General features: G+C 42.2%; 1 protein-coding gene across 3 annotated transcripts in view; it reads left to right on the forward strand.

The window, feature by feature from the left end:
- Window positions 1-8,435: 8,435 nt before the first annotated feature.
- AP1S2 (adaptor related protein complex 1 subunit sigma 2) overlaps window positions 8,436-21,898 on the forward strand; it is a gene marked incomplete at its 3' end in the record, with an annotated part of 31,050 nt that continues 17,587 nt past the window's right edge. For all 3 annotated transcript variants that reach the window (XM_082006543.1, XM_082006544.1, XM_082006545.1), the window contains exons 1-3: window positions 8,436-8,637; window positions 18,058-18,166; window positions 19,128-19,265. In XM_082006543.1, coding sequence (XP_081862669.1) covers window positions 8,459-8,637; window positions 18,058-18,166; window positions 19,128-19,265 — 426 coding nt within the window. In that variant the 5' untranslated portion in view covers window positions 8,436-8,458. The remainder of the gene's footprint in view (window positions 8,638-18,057; window positions 18,167-19,127; window positions 19,266-21,898) is intronic.

Genomic DNA, 21,898 nt, shown 5'->3' on the forward strand with positions numbered 1-21,898 from the left:
TGTGAGTAGAAGTGTGTGAGTGTGTGCGAAAGTACCAGAAGCAGCAGTTTAACACATATTAAAAAGAAAGGTATGCGAACGAAGAGAAGGCACAAACTGACCTAAAAATAAAGTATCAAACAAGACAAAGAACAAGTCCAGAGCCATAAAATACCCAAAGACAACAAGACATTCATGAATTTGGGAAGGGTGAAACAAAACAGTGAGGCGAAGTATTCTCGACAGCACTGCCTCCTAGAGTGTACAAGAAGCAAGTCTGAAATCAGTTAATTTGCCAGTCAAGAAACCCAGAAGCGCAATGAGGGCTTAACAGACACCATCCTTATCCTCTGTGTGATCATACACGTGATCTTGGCCAGACCATTTGAACACACAACTTTTGGTGCTTCTGAGCATGTGGGTATGGAAGTGTAACGGGAGACAGTCAACTGTTTACAGAGATTTTGTTTATAAAAATCACATTCCCCTTCCATAAGAGCTCACAGTGAGCTTTGTCACACTCATTTCCTATGCTCTTGAGTTCTTCAAAATCCTTCAAAACCTAGAGGTCCCAGGCACACACTCTTTCAACTGATGCACACATCCCCCTGGCAAAGATGTTTGTTGTAATTGCTGATTAGCAGCTTTAAGGTAGGACGAGGGTGGCGCTGCAAAGATAGGCTTTAAGAGGTAATGGCAACACAAGGGGACTAGAGAGCTTGAACAAGAATCCACACGGATAAAGTTTTCTCACATGCAGACACAGCCAGCACAAAATCTATGCACTGTTTAAATTCTTCTTGAGCCTTTAAAATTAGGGAGTACATGGTTTACAGGCCGTTGGCTGCCCCAGTTTCATCCCCTTTAAACATGTCAGACAAAAAGAGAATGGCAATAAATTAAGGCCTTGCAGACCGTGTCGTGCCTTTAGGGTAGTGGCAAGAACTAGGCAGATCTTGTAATATATTTTCTTTAAAATGACAGAAGAAGTTGTGCTGAGTTTTCCAGAAGGATCTGAAGTGAAAGCTTAGTGTAATACTGTAGGATCACTGTGGAAGCTTGGGAAATTTAGGAGTCCGATTATAACATGGAACATTTTAGTTTTGGGTTACCATTTCATATTCAGATCAGTTTGCAAGTTTCCATGAAAAGCTTCTATCTGCTGAAAATTAGGACACATGCTATGAAAGTCTGTAATCTTCTGTCCTGGTTACACAAAGCATGTCTCATAGCAAGGACAGAAGACGACATGTATGCCTAAATGAGGACTTCAGTGGATTTCGGGTGATCAAATTGTGTTCCAGAAAATGTATGCACTGTCTTATTCTGAATGCGTCCGACCACAGGTGTCCTATCCAGACTTGTGCTTTGGTATATTAAAAAAAATTCCTCACCCTGGGCAAAATTGAGCAGCTCTGCACAAGCTGCTTCCAAGTACTTCATCTGAGGGGATGGATCCACTAAGTATGTACTGCTTAAACCTGCAGCATCAGCCACTTCACAAATCGCAGTGGCAGCTACTGCTTTCTCAGGAGTGCCAGAGGATGAGCAAGATATGTGTAAGACGCTTTATTCAACAACTCCTTAAAGTAAAGTACTGATGCAGTCTCAGAAATCCCTTTCCTCTCTCCCTTCCTCACAGCAACTACCTTGTGAGTCTGAAAAGCCAGGTTTCCTCACATGCTTGCTTCAGAAACCATTCAATTCTTTGTTGTGCTGTGGCACAGCTTGTAGCAGTGGAGCAGGAAGGAGCGTTAGGAGTCGTGACAACTTCTTCATAAATGTCTGCAGAGCAGTTCATTTCTTCACTGCTGGGGCCTCGGGGTACTACTCCAATATAAACACTGAAAAATTAAAGATAAGAACATCACGTAAGTAAAAAGGGAGAAATCTGCTGCTCACTAGCCCAACATACACAATGCTACTGGCTGGCTTGTGCGTGTCTTATTCAAATAGCTGCTGTGCCTTGCACCAGGCTCAGGCTAATGAACAGGGTAAATAAGAGGAAGCCCTCACTGACTGGCAACTACCACATTCCCTTACCTCATTTCTGCATGCTCAGATAATTTCAAAAGCAGGTTTTTATTTTCCAAAGCAAATGACATGTGTAAGCCATGGTTCAGGTTCTGTAATTCTCATAGCCAGACTGGAAGACCAGACTTCAGCTTCAAACTATTCCTTCAGCTCTGAAAATTCAACTTCAAGGATGAACATCCATGATGCTCATTTTGCAGCTGTGCCTATCTCACATGTGGCCTGACACCCATGTTCCTGAGGGAGAGCCATACATGACTGCTGGAAACCAATCTTATTTAAAAGAATTTCAGTGTCCAGAAGTCTCTCACAGGCAAACCTGTAATGTCTATACAGAAAAGACAGGCAGGTAAGGATTCCAGGCATGATGTGATGATTTACTAGCATCTAGCAATCAGGCTACTAGATTGCACTAAATAATATTTCATCAAAAGAGGGAGCTCTACGTGAAAAAAGGAGCATAGCAATGAAAACTGTCATTTACAGTCTTATGTAGACCTACTTTGGCTCCACTGAGATTAAGTGTTGTGCATGAATCATAGTGGTACACCGATAGTTTGGCCAACGCTCAGACAGTACATCAGGGAAGAGAATTGCATATAATAACACAACATCCTGTTTGGAGGCTTAAGAGGCAAAAAATCTAGTGGTAATCACTTCCAAGGCTAGTAACTCAGTTCTTATTGCCTTCATAATGACTCCACAGTTATTCAGTCAATGAAAATGGAGCCTGATATTGAGCATCAAGAAGATAAATTAACAATAAAATGAGTCTCACTCATACATCCACTGCCTACTTTAGTGGAGACCTGCAAAGATACAGTATGCACTTTTGAAGACGTTGCTCTCCTCCTTCAGGTGGTGAGATGGTTGAAAGGGATGCAAGAACAAAGCCTTTCTTTACTAAATACTGGGTTGCTTTCCTGAAGGTAAAAACCCAAAAAAGCTGTTAAAATTTAGTAAACAAATCTTCCACTAGTATGAATATAATTCATGTTATAAAGACCCCTTGGTTTATACATCATTTTGTCTAACAATGAAAACACAACAAAATTCTTTTAGGGGCTTCAGGTTTGTCGCTAATACCATGCACAAAGTGCCAAGTGCCAGGATGTTGGCCTTGATATAAGACCCAATATTCCAGACAAAAATACTATATTCTAATTAATTTAAAAAACAAACAAACAAAACCAGACACCAAGCAAGCAAGCAACCAAAAACCCTCAAGAATCAACATAAACCATAGCAGGCAAACCCAAGCAAATTTATTCTCATTTAATGTAAGCTTCCTTCCTTCCACCCTGCCTCTCTCCTCAGCTCCAGGCAGCTGTCTTCTGTGTCTCAAGTCATGCCGGAAATAACCTAGAGAGCAAACTCTTGACTGGGGACCCCAAATGTCTTATGGTCAATGGATATATATGGATAAAGTCTTGCCTTACATCTGAAATGGAATACCAAGGATTTTACAACTGTAGCAGTTAAAAAAGTCCATCCATAATAAACCAGGGAGTTATCATTCACAGCTTAGAAACCAAAATACTGACCTCATTCTTAAAATCCATCTTGTTAAAATTGGTTATAAACAATAAACAAAGGCTAATGAACAGTAGTCTCGCTGTGTCATGTCTAAAATTAGACTGCAGGACATTTGCATTGTCACAGGTTTGTGGAATACTCAAAAGCTATTATATTATTGTTGTTTTAAGCATCATATGTATCTTTATCAATTTGGTAATTACAGCTAGTTCAGTATATTGCTAATTCAATGGGTAAGTGACAGAATAATGTCTTACAGGAACAAGCGATGCAGCACGTATACAGAGGGGTAATTAGTACAAATTGCAACACTGAAAAAAATGCTAACAGCAAGTCTTCTGATGGTCCTGAAAAAAACAGCACAAACAGAAAGGACAGCATTACCTCTGTTTGTCACTGCCCTCCCGATGGAGGTACTCGATATTGCACTGACTCACTCAGGTGGTTATTGTATCCTCACCTGCACAGCCAAAAGCTGCCTCCTTGGCAATGCCCTGTGACAGACGCAGCAAAGTGCCAGCACAGGAAAAGAGATGGGAACCTGGAGCTGGGAATGGGAGGAGGGAGTAGGAGAAGTTGGGATTTAGATGACCCGAAACTACCATGGAATCGCACCTTAAACTGCTTAAAATAAGCTGGCTTGTTTTGAGAGAAACAAGTTAAAGAACGATCATATGAGTGTCAATCCCAGCAGGGTTGAGAAAAATTGCATCCCCCAGCTGGAACAGCGATGAGGAGGCAGGGACAGGCCGAGGAAAACAGAAGGCTTCAGCTGAGCTAGACCTGACTAGACACATTTCCCACTGTGCCAAACATACCACTGGTCCCACATGCCTTATCATACCATCTGAGTCTGCATATAGCGGAGTGATTCCAACCAGAAGGAGGTTTAATTAAGAAACTTGAGGTTAAGGTCTGAAGAAATCCAGCCATGTAACAGAGAGGCGGGAAAAAACCAAGGAAACAATGCCCTTATATCACTGGATAAAACCATAAACTGAAACTGAGCAGCAACCCTGGCAAAAAATTAAAGCAAAGATATAGGATCAAAAAAAAAGAATCGGTGGAGCTTTGAGACTTTGCCTTTATGCCACCAAAATACATACATTTCTTGAATTATCTTGGTAGTTTGGCTGTTTTCAGTCAACTAAGCGTTTGTAGAATGTGTGGCTTGATCCATATGCAGAAGTATTTCAATGAGCTGGGAAGTGACAAATCACAACACAGGTCTGGTGTGTGCAACTCCTTCAGAAATTAACTTCTGAGCTCCCATTACCTTAATGATGCTAACATACTGGAAGTAGCTCCAATGAAGAGGAACGAAAGTTCATTGCTGGCTTAAGTAATGACTTAGAAGATCTAGAAGCACCTGAAGTGTGCATGCACTCATAATCGAGAACTCATGGGACTGATGATGCTAAATTCAAGAATAGGTAAGTGCAGATCAGGGAAGAGATCATTTATAAAAGCTTTCTGAATAACAGGATATTTTAGACCATGGAACAACCTCACAAGAAACAGAGCTGCAATGCGTGGCAACTACTGAGGACAAAATAATACAATGGTGTAAGGGAAGACTCTGCGAGATAACAGATCCATAAATGTCTGTTCCTGCACTTGATAAAAGGCAAGTTCAAATGAGAACAGGATGGCTGCTAAACAAACATTAACTATAACAGGAACAAGCTGCTACAACAGTAGTTCTCACTTTCTTTGAGACCTCTAATATTGTAATTGCCTTATCCATTCAGTTTGGTTTCATGCACACATCCTTGTCCTCATGTCACTCTTCTCTTGCAGATATAAACTCTGCTATAAAATGGGAAATGTATTTGCAGTTTTCCTCAAGTACAATTGATTATAGCATTCCTGGAAATGCCAGAAAATTGGCTTTCCTTTCAAACCATCCACATTTTTACACAAAACCATTTCCAGCACTGGTTTTCTGCTGCCACAGCCGTTTTGTAGCCAGAAGAATAGGCTTTTTTAAAGTGTCAATAATAAAAAGTAATAAAAGCGTGACACATCCCAAAGCGCTTGGAGCTACTCCTAACAGAGATCTGCGCAGGGGAGCACTATTTTTTCCCCTAGTCCTGTCAATCACTGTGTTACGCTATTAAAAGGTCAGCCGGTAAAAGTAATCTTTTCTGATTATTGCCACCTTTACTGTTCGTGGGGGGATAAGCAGTTAATGATGTAGAGAGTTTTAGGTTCTCAAAAGATTTTTTTGTAAGTTGCTCCAACTTTGAAAAGACACATCTCTCAATTTCTTTCAACTAAAATTTCACCACGTATTTTCAGCCTACCTCCATAAGAACTAAAAAAACCAAACCAACCCACTCACAAAAACCCCGAGCAAGCCAATTAAACAAAACCCCGAATCAAGCTGTTCTGGCAACGAAAACTCTCTAGCTGCACACGAACAAATTGCATTTGCGACCGCGGACTAATCCTGCGAATCTAATTACTGCTCGCAACCAAGGTCACTTCGGGGAAAAACTTTCCGGGGAAGCGCGGTGCCGCCTGCCCCAGCCCAGCCCCCGCACACTGCAGCTGCTGCCGCTGCCGCCAACGCCACCAAGGCCGAGCGCCCACGCCCCACGCCCGGGCCAGGGCCGCACCTCCCTCCTCGTGGGGAGCGCCTCCTCCCGCCCAACGGCTCCCCGCCCAACGGCTCCCCGCCCCGCGCGCACCTCTGCCTCCACCCCGGGAGGAGCGCGCACGTGCTGGAAGGAAACAACCGCGCGGCGCAGGCGCGGACCAGCTGCCCCTCCCTTTCCCTCCCCCGCGGCCTCAGGGATGGGAAGGTTGAAGGAGGAGTCTCAGTCTCCGGGACCCTGATTGAGTGATGTCCCTTCCCCAACTCCGTGCCTCGCCGGCCCATTGGCTGTTTGAGGACCGCTATCTGCATTGCCTTTCCTGGTTGGTTGTTGCCGCGCCGGCTGTTGCCCTATCCTAATTCGGGCCACGCGGATTAGGTTCCTTAACCCTGCCTTCTGCCCCAGCCCCTCCCACCGCCGCCGCCAGCTCCTCTTTCGCCGCCTTTTCCTCCCTCTCATTGGTCAATACCGTGCTTCGCTCCTCCCACCCTCGGCCGCACTGAGCTCCCCGATTGGGTGGCGGCGAGCTCCCTCAGGTCCTCCTTCACTGCCACAAGGCGCATGCGCTCATCTCGCGCCCCCACCCCCCCCACCCCCCCCGCGCCGGCCCGCGAGCTAATAAAGTTTTGTTTGGGGGGAGGGAGAAACGACGGCGGTGCCTCTGGGCTCCACCCCCTTCCTTCCCCGCCCCCTGCCCGAGAGCGGCGTCCGTCAGCCCGGCCCCGCCCCGACCTGCCCGGGCGGGGGAGAAGGGGGGGGGGGGGGTGGCGGCCGTTGAGGCGGGTGCGCGCGCGCGCTCGCGCCGGACTGGAGCTGGCGGCATCTCCCGTCCCCTCCCTTCAGTCCCGCTCGGCAGCCGCGGCGGCAGCAGCAGCAGCAGCCTGGGCAGCGGTGCCGCGTCCTTCTTCTCGTCGTTCTTCCCCCCCCCCCCCCCGCCCCGCGGCACGGTGAGCACACCCGCGTGCAGACGGGCTCGCCTCCCTCACCGCGCCGGGACGCGGAGCCCGCTGTGGGGTGCGACGGGTCGCGGGTGCTGTTCTCCCCACCCCGGATTGCGGGACCCCTCGCCTCCAGCTCTCCCCGGGGAGCGGCCGTTAGCGGCCGAGGGAGGGGGCGGCCGGCGGCTCTCCCTCTTGCCGCCCCCAGCGCCGGGACACAACGTGGCGAGCCGGGCGCAGCCCCGGCGGCAGCAGCGGTTCTCCCTGCTCCGCACCGTGGGCTGGGACGGGCGACGGCTGCCCCTCGCCCGGCGGAGGGGAGCGGGCGCTGCTCTTCTCACGGGTCGGGGCGGGCCCACACCTTTGCGGCCGGCGGCGCGTCTCGGGTCGCCCGCGACCGCTCCCGCGTGGGGGGGAGCCGCAGCGGCTGCTCGGGGGAGGCGGGAGGGGGTGTCGTGGCGGCGGCGGCCGGAGGGGAAGGGTGGCTGCGGGTCGGGAGGGCTGCCCCCGCGAGAGGAGCTCCCGGCAGCGCCGGGCTCCGGAGCCGCTGCCGCCGCTTCCCGTCTGTGCTGGCGCTGGTCGGAGTTGCCACCCGGGACTGGGCTGGGCTCTCTCTTGTCCTGTTTCACGTCTGTCGTATTGCCTGGGAAACTTCCTCAGCCCGATAAAACTTTGAGCCAAAAGGAGGAAAAAAAAAAAAGCAGTTTCCTTTAATGTTACAGCTGCTGGAAAACACAGCCGACAAGTTGCTCTAAAAATATAATTGCAACATCACTCCTTTAGAGGAAACGAGACCTGGAACATAGGACCGCAGGGAAAGCACTTAATCTCTACTGCTTTTGTGTAATGTGAGAAAAGACTAGGCTTTTCTATGCCGTAGGACTCTCCATTGGGAGATTTAATGCCTTTTAAAGTATTCCTGAGGCTTTTCAGAAAGATCTTAAGTGCAGATTGCTCCTGCCGTAAGGCTCTAATCCGTGAATTGAAAATGAGTTGGGGTATTTGGGGAGGCGGCTGTGCTGGTTTTTTGTCGCTTTCTGTAGTAAACGCAAATGCAACCGTACGAGTGCTGAACATGGTTTGTCTGAAATTTGAGTGTATTCACTCGCTGCCTGGTGGTTCCGACGCCCGTTTCTGAAACTTGTGTATCCTTTCTGTGGTCTTTACTTTGACTGACCTTGTTCAGCGGAGTCCTTTGTATTATTGGTACTTCCAAACCTTGTGTAACATCTTCCACTGCTATAGAAATACATTATGTAGTTAGGATTTTGGATAGCTGTCTAGCTTCCTGTTTGGTTTTCCTCACAGAAATATTTTTAGAACTAAGAGACTGAGAGTAATGCTTTTTTTTTCTTCCTTCTAATTCAACAGATGCAGTTTATGTTGCTTTTTAGTCGCCAGGGGAAACTGAGACTCCAGAAGTGGTATGTCCCATTATCTGACAAAGAAAAGAAGAAAATCACAAGGGAACTTGTTCAAACAGTATTAGCCCGCAAACCGAAAATGTGCAGCTTCCTGGAGTGGAGAGACCTGAAGATTGTCTACAAAAGGTTATTCTGTCTCACTAACCTCATAATTGCCATGCATCACAAACAGTGTAATAAGTAGCAAGAAAATAATGAAGGTTGATTTTTTTTTTCTTTTGTTGCTTTTTTTCCTTCCTTCTGCTGGTTATGGAGAAGACTGACTCTTCCTTTGACTCTAATTTGATAACCAAGTAGGAATCATTCATGTGTGGAAAATCACTCATGCGTTTAGAAATGTGCTGAAGAAAAGAAATGAGGTTTCCTTCTACTTTCATATGGAGTGGTGGTTCTTAGTTCTCTGTTTAGATTCACACAGTAGTACATAAATGCATACAAATATGAAGCATGTAAGATTTAATAGGTGATAAAGAAAAAGCAAATTTTATAAACATTTATCTCCGGCAGTGACTTCATAAATCACCTGCAAATCTAGGTTGCTTTTAAACCCTTATAGAAATAAGGAAATAATTCTTTCAGCGTACCTAGTTTGTTTTTTGTTGTTTTATTACTTTTTTGCTATGAATACAAAAAGGCATTTTTCCTAATTGACGAAATCATGACCAGCTTTCTTTTGGTGGAAGTGCTCTATAATTTTCTTTGCAATAGTTTTATTTCTTAGTTGTTCCCTAACTTTCCTAGGAGTATTTGGCAAGCATTTTTTAGCTTTGTACTGATCTTTATAATGTATTACAATGTAGAGGTGTGAAAAGAATTTTCTACACAAGTAAGAGTAATCCTCATCCTGGTTTGGTAGGCTGCATCTCTTGCAGCTTGAGCTGGTGCTATGAAACCTTGAGTTGTCTCCCTTCCCTAGTTAGTTACAAACTTCAAAAGGTTCACGGATTCTTATTTTCTCTTTGAGATGCTAAATATTTTGTGCCCTACAATGAATATTCTTGTATTCTCTCAGTAGGGAGGACAGAGAGGACCAGAGCTGAAATGAAGAGTTAACTTTTTTAGTGTACCAAAGGTATAGAATCAAAAAGGTTTAGATATTTTAAGTCATGCTTTCATATATACATTGGTGTATGTAACATCATGCATGTGAATGTTACCAGTCTATCTAATGCATGTAGTCCTTTAACAGAAGGAGGAAAGAAGAGGAACAATGCATAAGGCTGTGGTTAAAGAAAGCATACACATATGGGGGCCTATAAGAAAGATGGGGACAGACTTTTTAGCAGGACCTGCTGCGATAGGGCAGGGGGTAATGGTTTTGAACTAGAAGAGGGCAGATTTTGACTGGAAGAACGTTTTCACAACGAGGGTGGTGAAACACTGGCACAGGTTTCCCAGAGAGGTGGTAGGTGCCCCATCCCTGGAAACATTCAAGGTCAGGTTGGATGGGGCTCTGAGCAACCTGATCTAGTTGAAGATGTCCCTGCTCACTGCAGGGGGGTTGGACTAGATGGCCTTTAAAGGTCCTTTCCAACCCAACTACTCTGTGATTCTACGATACAGAGTTTTTTCTTCTGCCTCTTGATTTCCTCACAAAACTTCTTGTATATACATGTAGACAAGCTTGGCCACATGCTTTGTGTGCTCCCTTAAGCAATAATGCCTGCAAGTGCTCTTTCAGCTGGGCTTTTATGGGACTAGATCAGAAAAATTAGGCATGAGTAGGCCAGTCTGTTCCCTTCCTTTCCCAGTCTTGAACAGCAGTAGCTGTTCTGGTGGTGAGTTGATGCCATGCAGCTGCTTTCCTGCTCTGTTTTTTGCTGTTAAAAAGTACTTGTCATGTCCTTTTGTGTCTAGGGAACTGGTGGAAATTTGGGTATGACTGTTTGAGTTGCTGAAGGTTGTGGTGTTCATGCATCTCAGTAGTGTGGTGTGGGTCCTGTGGCCAAAGAGAATGAAGAAACTTACTGGGAGATCTATCTAGACCATTTTTGCCTGGGTGTAGACTACAGTGTATCTGCACGACTGCTGGTGTGCGCAGCTGACTGCGGTAGCTTATTTCACCATCTGCAAACCAGTCTGGCAGAGTTGGCCTATGAAATCTTGCTGGACATAAGCTTGTATCAAGCTAATGAAGATCTCAAATCTTGTTTTACTTTTGCTTTTTTGGCAAGTTTCATAAGTCTGAAACATTACCAGAAGGACTGGGTATAAGAGGTGATAGTTTAAATTCCTGTATCTGATGAAAGTAACAGCTTTTAGGTTTGTGGGACAGACTTCTTCCAATCATCACACTGTAATTAAAGTTGATGAGTACCAACTAGTGTGATTTCTTTGAAGAGGGAGATGTTAGGTCAAAAGTAGATAATCCCAAGACGGCAACCATAACAGTCAAAGTCTAATACTTCTGGAAAGGTGGGTGGCTAAAGGAGGAACACACCTGCAGCAACTTTGTGTGATTTGTGAAATTGTAAAAGGTGCTCTGAATTGCTAGCAGACAAAGGGCTCGAGTATCTCTACTGAGATCTGTTCTTGTCTGACCTAGTGTTGGGAAGGATCTCAACCTCCTGGTGCAAATGTTTTTCAATATAAGCTATAGAAGTATGTACATAGTGCTACTGTACATGTTGCATGTGTGTATTGCTATTATGAGTCTTAAACTGCTGAAATTTATGTGCTACTCTTGTTTTTAGAGTGCATTTACTGTCAACATTTCAGGTGTAAGAGAATTGACCTAGATATTGTGATTCAAAGAATGGTTGGCATTATTAGAAGTATACTCAAGGGTCTCATTGATGTACCTTTTTGCAAGAACAGAATGAACTCAAATGCAAAATTGGCAAACCAGTAGCTTTTGTTACCTTCTGATACTTAACATTTGTCAGGAAAGCTGAACTGTTTTGATTAGCCTCCTCAGCTCTGTAGCATTTCGTCCATATATGATGTTTTCTGAATGAAACTTCAAGAAAATAGAACTAAATGTCTTTAAAATTCATCTGAATGTGAGTGAATAACTTGTATTTTCCTTGATTTCATACCTAATGGTTGCAAAATGAGGTCAATTGTTTTTTTTCAGGAGCTACAAAACACAGATGGAAAGGTGCCATGCTTTTGACATGGTTCATGAATTGGGATGTATGTATTCTGTAGTTGGTTTGGAAGAGAGTTTTTCAGGCTTGTGGACACTAGAAGATTGAAAAAGGATGTGAGCTGCTAACTTTGAGACAAAGAGATTTGAAGTGACTTGCTGGGGAAAAAAAATTCAACTATAAGAAGCCAACAACAATTGCACTTCATGAAAGTAGAGAGGGAGGCATCTGCAGACAGCTGATTAGAAACTTAGCAAACACAATTAATGATCACTCTTCGTGTTTTGTCATTTTACAAACTGACTGTAGTAGTATTGGAACATATAAGGTAGAAGTTCATGCAGCTTTCCCCTTGTGACAAAGAAATGTGTTAAATGTTAATATTTCTAATATATCTGAAAAGAAGGAAGTTAAGGATGTGATTCCCCCCCCCCTCTTTTTTTTTTAAGATCTCAGTTGTTCACTATTTTAGCTTCTGGCAGTACTAGTTATTTTCCTTGTGTAGTATATTGCAGTCAAAGTCAGAAATGGCAGAGTAACTGATTTTTATGTAAATTTTACTTTGTTAGCATTTGGTTAACTGAGAACATGGGACTTGATTATTCATTGGTAATTTGATTAAGGATTGTTGCTTTGCTTTTATGTGTATTTGCAGTATAAAGTTATAAAGCTGTCATAGCTTGTGCTGCCTTTAATGTTGTGGCAGTCATCTTTAGTTTAACATAAAACAACCCTAGTCGTAGGTTATGTTAACCACTTATGGAAAAATAAGTTTTAAAACTTTATTTTTTACCCTCCCCCACTGAAAGAAACAACAAAAGAGTGCATTCTGCAGGTAATGTGCCTCTTGGGCTCAAAATAGTTTGAGCTTGGGTGCAGTCATGAGGCTAGTGGTGTGTGCCTAACAGTTAACAGGTACCTAAAGAAGCATAGGGATCGTCTCAAGTGCTGGTTGTATCTGTTAAAAATGTTACTGTGATGTTGATTAGGTGGTGCTGTAAAACTGACTGAATGCAATTATTATAGTGAATTAGGTACATAAGTTTAGTTATTTTAACTTGATCAGGTCTTCTTTGTACAGGATTCTAGTTCATGTGGCACTAGGAGGACCTCAGCATGAAAAAGCAGCAGTGTTGTTTTAGTGAATTACCAGTACCAAGTCTATGTTCATTTCTGAAACTACTGGGGGATATAGCCTTGATGAAATGAGAAACTGTAAAAAAAATGTTTACCTTACCTAGTTTTATTATTGTTGATTTCTGGATCTTTGATTGAATAGTGACTGATCTGCCTGTCCTAGAGTCTCAGAACTTCTTTAATAAAAGAAATGTGTAAGCTTTCTGGAGGAGGAAAAAAAAAATATCTTTTGCCAAGCACAATTTGAGTGGTCCCAGTTTTCACTGGGTCAACTATGGTAAACTATCACCAGACTTCAGATTCCTGAGCTCCCTTAAACGCCTGTCTGCCTCTTAAAGGCAACTTGGTTGTCATTTGCAGTTCAGCTCTGCTCCTGCCAAGTTCTGTAGGCTTTAAATTTATGCAGTTAGAATTTACATGCAATGTGACTTAAATGCCGGCAGTCTTACGGCTTGCAGCTTTATCTGGTGGCAGACTTCCAGGGGTGACTTCAAGCAGGTATTCTCTCATCTAGTAGGAGAACACCACTGAACTGGTGGGATTTGCAAGTTATGCTTTGCCCATGGTGACATGATCCTGCAGCAGAAGTACTGAACCTGTCTGTGAGCAGACTAGTAGTGCAGAACCTTGCTGAAGCATTGCCTGCCAATTGTGAGGCTTCCCACTACTGAATTAGTGTAACTACTATAGTGGAGGTTCATGAATTTGTTTCCTTCCACAAAAAACCCCCACTAAGGTCATCTACCTGAAGGCAGGAATTTGTATGAGTATTTATACCTCCTGTGTTTCCTTTTTATTCTTCTATTCCATATTCTACACCATTTCCCTGGAGAAACTGGCTGCTCATGGCTTAGACAGGTGTACTCTTCGCTGGGTAAAAAACTAGCTGGATGACCAGGCCCAAAGAGTGGTGGTGAGTTGAGTTAAATCCAGTTGGTGGCTGGTCGCAAATGGTGTTGCCCAGGGCTCAGTATTGGGGACAGTCTTGTTTAATTACTTTATCAGTGATCTGGACAAGGGGATTGAGTGCACCCTCAGCAGGTTTGCAGATGACAGCGAGCTGGGCAGGAGTGTTGATTTGCTGCTTGAGGGTAGGAGGCTCTGCAGAGGGATCTGGATCAGTGGGCTGAGGTCAATTGTATGAGATTCAACAAGGCTGAGTGCTGGGTCCCGCACTTGGGTCACAACAACCCCATGCAACGCTACAGGCTTGGGGAGGAGTGGCTGGAGAGCTGTCTGGCGGAAAAAGACCTGGGAGTGCTGGTCGACAGCCAGCTGAATATGAGCCAGCAGTGTGCCCAGATGGCCAAGAAGGCCAACAGCATCCTGGCCTGTATCAGAAATAGTGTGGCCAGCAGGAGTAGGGAAGTGATTGTGCCCCTGTGCTTGGCAGTGGTGAGGCCGCACCTTGAATCCTGTGTTCAGTTTTGGGCCCCTCACTACAAGAAGGATGCTGAGGTTCTGGAGCGTGTCCAGAGAAGGGCAGTGAAGCTGGGGGAGGGTCTAGAGCACAAGTCTTCTGAAGAGCGGCTGAGGGAACTGGAGTGGTTCAGTCCGGAGAAGAGGAGGCTGAGGGGAGACCTTACTGCTCTCTACAACTACCTGAAAGGAGGTTATCATGAGGTGGATGTTGGTCTCTTTTCCAGAGTAACTAGTGATAAGACGAGAGGAAACAGCCTGAAGCTGTGCCAGAGGAGGTTTAGATTTGGTGAAAAAAGTTTTCCTAATATCCAAAGTATAGTCAAGCATTGGAACAGGCTGCCCAGGGAGGTGGTGGATTCACCATCCCTGGAGGTATTTAAAAGATGTGTGGATGTGGTGCTTAGGGACATGGTTTAGTGGTGGACTTGGCAGTGCTAGGTTAATGGTTGGACTTGATATCTTATAGGTCTTTTCCAACTTAAACGATTCTGTGATGTTACATTCTTTGGTGATTTTTTTCCAAACTGCTTTTGGTCTCTGGTTTTGATCCCCTTTCTGGCAAGTGGAGGTTGGTTATTATAAATTAGTTCCCTAAATGAGTGTAAGCAGCTGATTTGGGGCTGAAGATTCTACTACTAATACGTACTGAGGAAAAAAACCACCCCCCCCCCCAATTGTAACAGGAATAAAAGGAACAGAGTGTTTCTTCCAGACTGCACTACATTTGCTTTTGTGTGATGTAGCATACTTTACTGTCAGGATTTGCCTTTTCATTGGGAGCATATGAAAGACAGGGTTCTGTCAGGCTCATTAGGAAGAAACCACTTCTGCAGAGCTGAAATCTTTTTCAGCCCGAATACAGTAATCTGCTTGTCTTTGTATGGACACTCTCCGTGTAAGCTTCCTACACTTGGCAAAACCTCTAGTTTGTGTGCTGTAGCCTGTGTGAGCACTTTTTTTCTGAAGCCCTGGCCTGCAGAGAAAAAAAAAAACCAATAAATTATTTCCTTTGAGAATTTGGGTCTGAATACAGGTATATCTTTGTGGTATGCTTACTCCCTTTGCAATGATGGCTGACTTGTGTATACTCTTCTACTATTTGCCATGTAGGCTTCTTAAATCTGCATTTGTTTTCTTTTGTTGAGTAGTAATCCATTAGTCACAGTTGCTACTTAAAATACTTCGAAAAATATTCTCTGCATATAATGATAGGTACCCAGGCCTCCATTTTGTGTTCAGATGCCCAGTGAGTAGTCTTTGTTTCTCGGTATTCTTTCTCCAAAACTGCAGTTGGCAGAGCTTGAATGTGTAGTCTACAGCTTAGCTGCCAAATAAAGTCTTTCAAAAGTATGTTAAGTTCTCTTTTAAATGAGGACACTGAGAGCAGACTGCTTTCCGGTATTTTATGTTAGGTAGTCTCCCTCTCTCCCTTCTGCCTCCTCTTTTTTTGGGGATATTTATATAAAATAGTTCTGTGCATCAAAAGAGACTCTTAAGTAACAGGGAAGCACAAAGTGGGTGTCCCATGTGGATAAATTTCAAATATTTGAGTCAAATTCGATTTTATAAGGTCTGCTGGTATGTGATTCAACTTGTGTTTAAGCATTCTAAGGGTACAGTTTAACTACACTTAATCATAATCAGTGCTGCTCATCTGAATGTGAAGAAGGCTTTGTTTAGATGGATTTGGCCTGAGTGCTGGTAATCAGCATAAATGTCAACTAATGTGCCAAAGCTCTTTCCTACAGTGAAATACGGTACCATGGAGTTTGACTTACAAATTCTTCCGCAGGTTTGAAAACATTTTTTTTGTAATACCACTTCCCAATACTTCTTGAAAGAGCTTCATCTAAAAGATGCCTCATACAGATTGAACCTTGTAAGCTACTGCAACGACTGTAAATGTCCTTTGAAGAATTAGTGAGCCACAAACACAGCAGTGTAAAATCAGAAGAACTGTGCTTAGATAGAATTTCTGATGAGCTGATAAGTCACCATGGTGAAGAGATGAAAGAGTGCGGGAGTTGAAGTGTTAGGTGCTTCAGTGGAGGTGTCTTCCTCTCTTCCTCACCCCCCACCATGTCCTGTGGTAGGATGGAAAGAAGTCGTAGGGTGCAAGTTGTTTTTTTTAATAATAGCTTAAAACTTTTGAATAAGTTAATCTCATTTCTTGTTCATGATTTGACTCAACTAGAGTAGAGTGTGTAGGGGAGGACTTTCAGGTCATAAATGATGCTAGCTAAGTGGCTGGGAGACAAATTTGAACATACTACAAAATACAATATTTTTTTACAGGACTTGTAGCCAAAAAGTGTGTCTGTTTCTTTGGGGGCTTACAAAGTCCCAGCTGATAAAATATGTGTAACGTTTAAAAGGTGTACGTGTTTCTGTGGATGGGAAACAAACCTGCATCTTAAACTTGTCATTCACATCTGAATTACTTCTTTTTCAATAGGGCTGACTACTCACAGTGCTTAATGTGGCCAGTTGTCCTCTGTAAAGAGGCAAACAAAAACTCTTTCTGGTTCATGTAAATTATCAGTTACAACAGGTGTTATTTGAAATCTCATTTGTGCTATGTGTGTCTACATGGCATATGGTCTTGGCACTTCAGAAAAGACTAAATGTTTTTTTCAGGTTTCATTCCTGTTTTGTTTTTGCATCGGCTTTTTTTAAACATGACTTGAACAAGGGTATGGTAGTGCACAGTAGAATTGGATGGTCTTTTTCACAGAATCGCAGAATCACTAAGGTTGGAAAGGGCCTTCAAGATCATCAAGTCCAACTGTTAACCCAACGCCACTGTGCCCCCTAAACCATGTCCCGAAGTGCCACATCCACACGTTTTTTGAACACTTCCAGAGATGGTGACTCCACCTCCCTGGGCAGCCTGTTCCAATGCTTGACCACTCTCTCGGTGAAGAATTTTTTCCTAATATCCAGTCTAAACCTCCCCTGGTACAACTTGAGGCCATTTCCTCTCGTCCTATCACTAGTTACTTGGGAGAAGAGACCAAGACCCATGTCGCCACAACTCCCTTTCAGGTAGTTGTAGAGAGTGATAAGGTCTCCCCTCAGTCTCCTCTTCTCCAGACTGAACGACCCCAGTTCCCTCAGCCGCTCCTCATAAGATTTGTGCTCCAGACTCCTCACCAGCTTCATTGCCCTTCTTTGGACATGCTCAGGCACCTCAGCATCCTTCTTGTACGGAGGCTTTTTGTTGAAGTGGAACTCAGGATCATATCTGAAGTAAAGAATGCCCTGTCTTCCAAGGTGGAAGTGGATTGCTAGAAACTAGCTGATGGCCTCTCCTTAGTCTGATACCAGAATAGTTGGTAGTGATTGCATTGTTGACTTAATATCAATTGGAGTATATGACATAGCGTGAGTCTTGGAGGCATTTGTTAAAGTCTCTATAAAGACCAAATCTTAATTGCTAATTCAACTTATCTTTCCCAAGGCATTTTCTGTGCTTTTTAGTGTATCTATGGGTACCTTGTGTACTACAAATTTACCATTGAAGCTGTTGATTAGTATACCAGTGTTTGGATATTACAGATAGTAGAGAAAATACCTTGCTGCAGAACTCTGCCAGGAGGCCAAAAAATCAAATACATTTCCTTTTCCAGCTGCTTCTTAGGCTAATTTAATTATGGCAGCTAAAGGATGGTAAAGATTGAAGTCTTGCCTGAATCAAAGAGACAGCAGGATTGCTTTTTTACATATGTATGTCTGCTGGTCTTTCAGCCATTCTTTGGTAGAACTTACATGGCTGCTGATTTAGAGTAACAGTATGGTAAACTTGAGTATGCAGGACTACTGAGAATGTCATACATCTCAAGTGCATTTATTTTGCTTGTGTTCTTATGCTAACATCAGGATTATTTTGTTATTACAGATACGCAAGCCTCTATTTCTGCTGTGCTATTGAAGATCAGGACAATGAACTAATAACTCTGGAAATAATTCATCGCTATGTAGAACTTCTTGACAAGTATTTTGGCAGTGTGAGTTAGCAATTTCTTTTTAATTTTTATAGAGTCACAGTCTCTTTATATTGTGTCATTTTGGTTTACACCCACAGCACTTTTTGTATGGTCATGTTTAAAAAACATGATCAACTAGCTATTGAAAAGGTGTTATCTACTATTTTATGTTGCTTGCTTGGCCAAACTAAACTGATAATTGCCTATATAATTGTTAAAATACAAAATTAAATTAATGATCTGGGAGAAGAACTGTTATTAATTGCCTGTGTTTTTTTCATTTCGTATTAGTCTCACTTGAGGTCAGATAAAATCTTATCCTTAGCTTTCTGTCTGGGTGCCCAGCATTCTTCTCCTTGGCACTGCTCCAGTGTGTGAGCACTTCTTACATCTGCTTCCGAAGGAGGAAGTTGGTTGTGAACTATCAGGAGGGGTAAGGAAAGACAGACATCTGCTTACTCAGATAGCAAATGCAAACAACTGTAGTAATGTACATTAGCACTTTCAGAAAAACTGCTGCTCATCCTTCTGCCTAGTAGAAGGAAAGTAGGAAAGGCACAGGATGAATGAGAAGGCACAGGATGAATGAGAAATTTCAGATCTGTAAGATTGCATGATCTGCCTCTGGATACTGCAGGCAAGAAGAAAACTTTTATTATGGGTATTCTCTTGCCTCATGAAGACCCACGTCAGACTGACAGCTGTGAAATGAACACTTAACAATGAAAACGCTTTTCAAAGAGATTGCTATCACTGTTTTTAACTCAAGCAAAAAAAAGATTTTTCACTCTTTTTTTTTTTTCCTCAGAGGACTGATTATTTTGTTGTTGTTGCCCCACTACTTAAAAGGTTATAGCCTGAGTCTAACAGCTTGATTTGGTGAAGTTTTGTGAAGCTGTGAACAATCTTAAGTTTTGTGAGAGGATATACCTCGATAGATAGTATATTCTCATTTTGCAGTAATGCTTGATGTTCTTTTTAGGTATGCGAACTTGATATCATCTTCAATTTTGAAAAAGCCTATTTCATTCTGGATGAGTTCCTTTTAGGAGGGGAAGTTCAGGAGACCTCCAAGAAAAATGTTCTCAAAGCCATTGAACAGGCAGATCTTTTACAGGAGGTAAGTAAATTCAACTTCTCTGGCCAAAGTATTAGCATTGTAGGCTATGACTAGAAAAAGCTTCAGTTTCTCTAAGCTTGTAGACAGTGCTTTTTAGCATGCTTAGCATGTAGTTTCTAGTTAGTTGTCCTAATTGTGCAGTATGACAATGCTATCTGCTCTTTTAGTTTTGTTTGGCATGTGTATATTGTAACCTACTGTGATTTTGTGTTTTGCTAGAAATGTGATTGGCTTTTTTATGTGTATACCTAGATAATTATAGTTCATGCTGCTTTAACTTAGTTTTGTTCATGTGTCTTTCATTTGTTCTTTTTATTAATCAGCCATTAGTTTTTTGTCATACCTGATGCATGTTCACTTCTTTACTGTTTCATTGCTGAAATCCAGAAGCTAGACTCTCTTCTTTGAGACTCATTCAGGTATAGTTCTTCTCTAAAGACCTGCCTTTTCTGCTATAGGTTGCTTACTCTGGCACATTTCTGTCTTTTAAGTTGACAAAGCAGTAGTAGTAGTGCCATAGAAACATACAGAATGTGAAGTATAAGAATGATTTTTCACTTTGAATGCTTTTATTGTTTATTACTAACTTTAAAAAAAAAAAAACCCAGACAGATTGCATCTCTACAATTTTTCTTTGGAAAATGTTTGATGGGAAGGAGTTCAATAGAATGGAAAAACTTAGTATAATTTCCCCATGTTTCTCCATCCCATGTTGGATTTTTGTTTGTTGGTGTTTTTCTGGTTTTGTGTTGTGGTTTTTTTTTTTACCTAATTGCTGTAGTCTTGAGGTCAATGTTATGGTCCTTGAATGTCTAAATGGAAGTCACAATACTCTGGTATGCTGGGGGAATCCTCATTTTTGTGTGCAAGTCAGTGGAACATATGGTTTAATAGGGATGATGAACATAACTTTTTTAAATGTACTGAGATTCATTGGTAAGATTCTATATAAAAGTGCCTCTTTTTTTTTTTCCCCCTCATGTGAACCTTCAATTTGTTACTTTGTCCTGTGAGTTAATTGCTTCATTCTCATATAAGCATTCAGTGTTCTACTTGGTACTCTTTTTTTGTTGAACATGGTATTAATAGGACGGGGAAACACATGATGTTCTTTCCCCATGTGTTTGTAATCCTTTCAGAGTCCAGGCAAATCCACAATGTTAAACTTATTGTCTGTCAGCAACTAGTTAGTGTCATGAACAAGGTCAGCCATTACACACAGATTTGCTACCCTGTTTTTCTAGGGATGAAATACATGCCTTATTTACTGCTTGTGTTTTGATGCAGTTTTTGTTGAACCTTTTACTCTTGGAAGGAATTACCTTAACTAGAAGTGCTGTTGCAGTTTACAAAGAGGGGGGGAAATAATCTGTTTATTCTCTTAAAAACTTTTGCTTTTCTTTATATGAAAACAGATGTAACAGATTAGTTAGCTGTTCCAGTCTGTCTCCTGCAAATGCACAGTTAATTATGCATAAAATAGAATTACTATATTTTTTCCCATTCTCACTGGTTTTGAATTTTATTTTCACCATTTTCTTAGGGCTCTTCTAAAGCAAAACTGCATTCTACCTGTAGGAATTACCGATTTTCTACTCAAACGATTAGCATTCTCTTTTTACACTTGATATAATTCCAAGTTAATTTTATGCAAAAGGAAGTGTCACCTTTTCACTGGGAGACTTTTCCCTTGCCTTCATAGCTTTGGTCTGATTGCCCTTCCTTTCCTCCTCTCTAAGGGATTGTCTGTTCTGTCAAGGTTTATTAAATCTTTTCTGATTAAATTGGAATGTAACAGTTTATCACAGCACCACTGTAGTCTTATGTTTGATTTTTGGTTTTCTTTCTTAGTTATATTATATTGACTATTGATCAAGTATAAAACTACTCCATATATCTGATTTTTAGTTTATAAAACCCATAAAAGTCTGAGTTCGTATTTGAATTTAGCTTCCAATAAAGTTGGACTCTTCTGCGGAGCTTTGTTTTTGTATCATCACCTGCTATGTGCATGCTGAGTTTCATGAAGAGTGTTGTTGAAATAATAGTTCATCACAACTGGAGACTTTTTGGTACTTTCAGTTAATTTCTGCTTCCCAGAATATTTCAAAGCTACCAGAACAAAATGTGGTTTGATTCCAAACACAAACCATTTCTAGCAGGGTTGTTGTGTATTTGTTTTTGACCATGTCAGATTCTAATTACGTGCAACAAAAGGACTTTTATTTTCTACTCAAACGATTAGCATGAATACTCATGTTGCCTAATTTAAAAATTATTAATCAGTGTTGAATACACAACATTATTAATTAGTAACACTACATACATGAATGTATGAAACATCTTAAAGATTAAAAGCTGTACAGAATACTTACACAAAGGAAAATCATTACAAATACATTATGTGGCTCTTTGCGTGATGTTAAAATAAAATATGCAGAGGCATAAACTGCTGAATAGTGAATTAATTCTTAGTAGCCTTGCCTACTTGTATTTTCTGTGGCAGTTTTCCAGAATGTCCTTCTGTTTCTGAGCACCTACTTCAGTTTGTCATTAAGTTCTTGGTGCTTGTGCAGTCCGCTTAATAACTGCTAGAGTTCATGTGACTGAAACATACTTTTTAAGCCTTTTTC

This window comes from Phaethon aethereus (assembly GCF_964289735.1).
Source record: "Phaethon aethereus genome assembly, chromosome: 1".
In the NCBI taxonomy this organism is placed as follows: Eukaryota; Metazoa; Chordata; class Aves; order Phaethontiformes; family Phaethontidae; genus Phaethon; species Phaethon aethereus.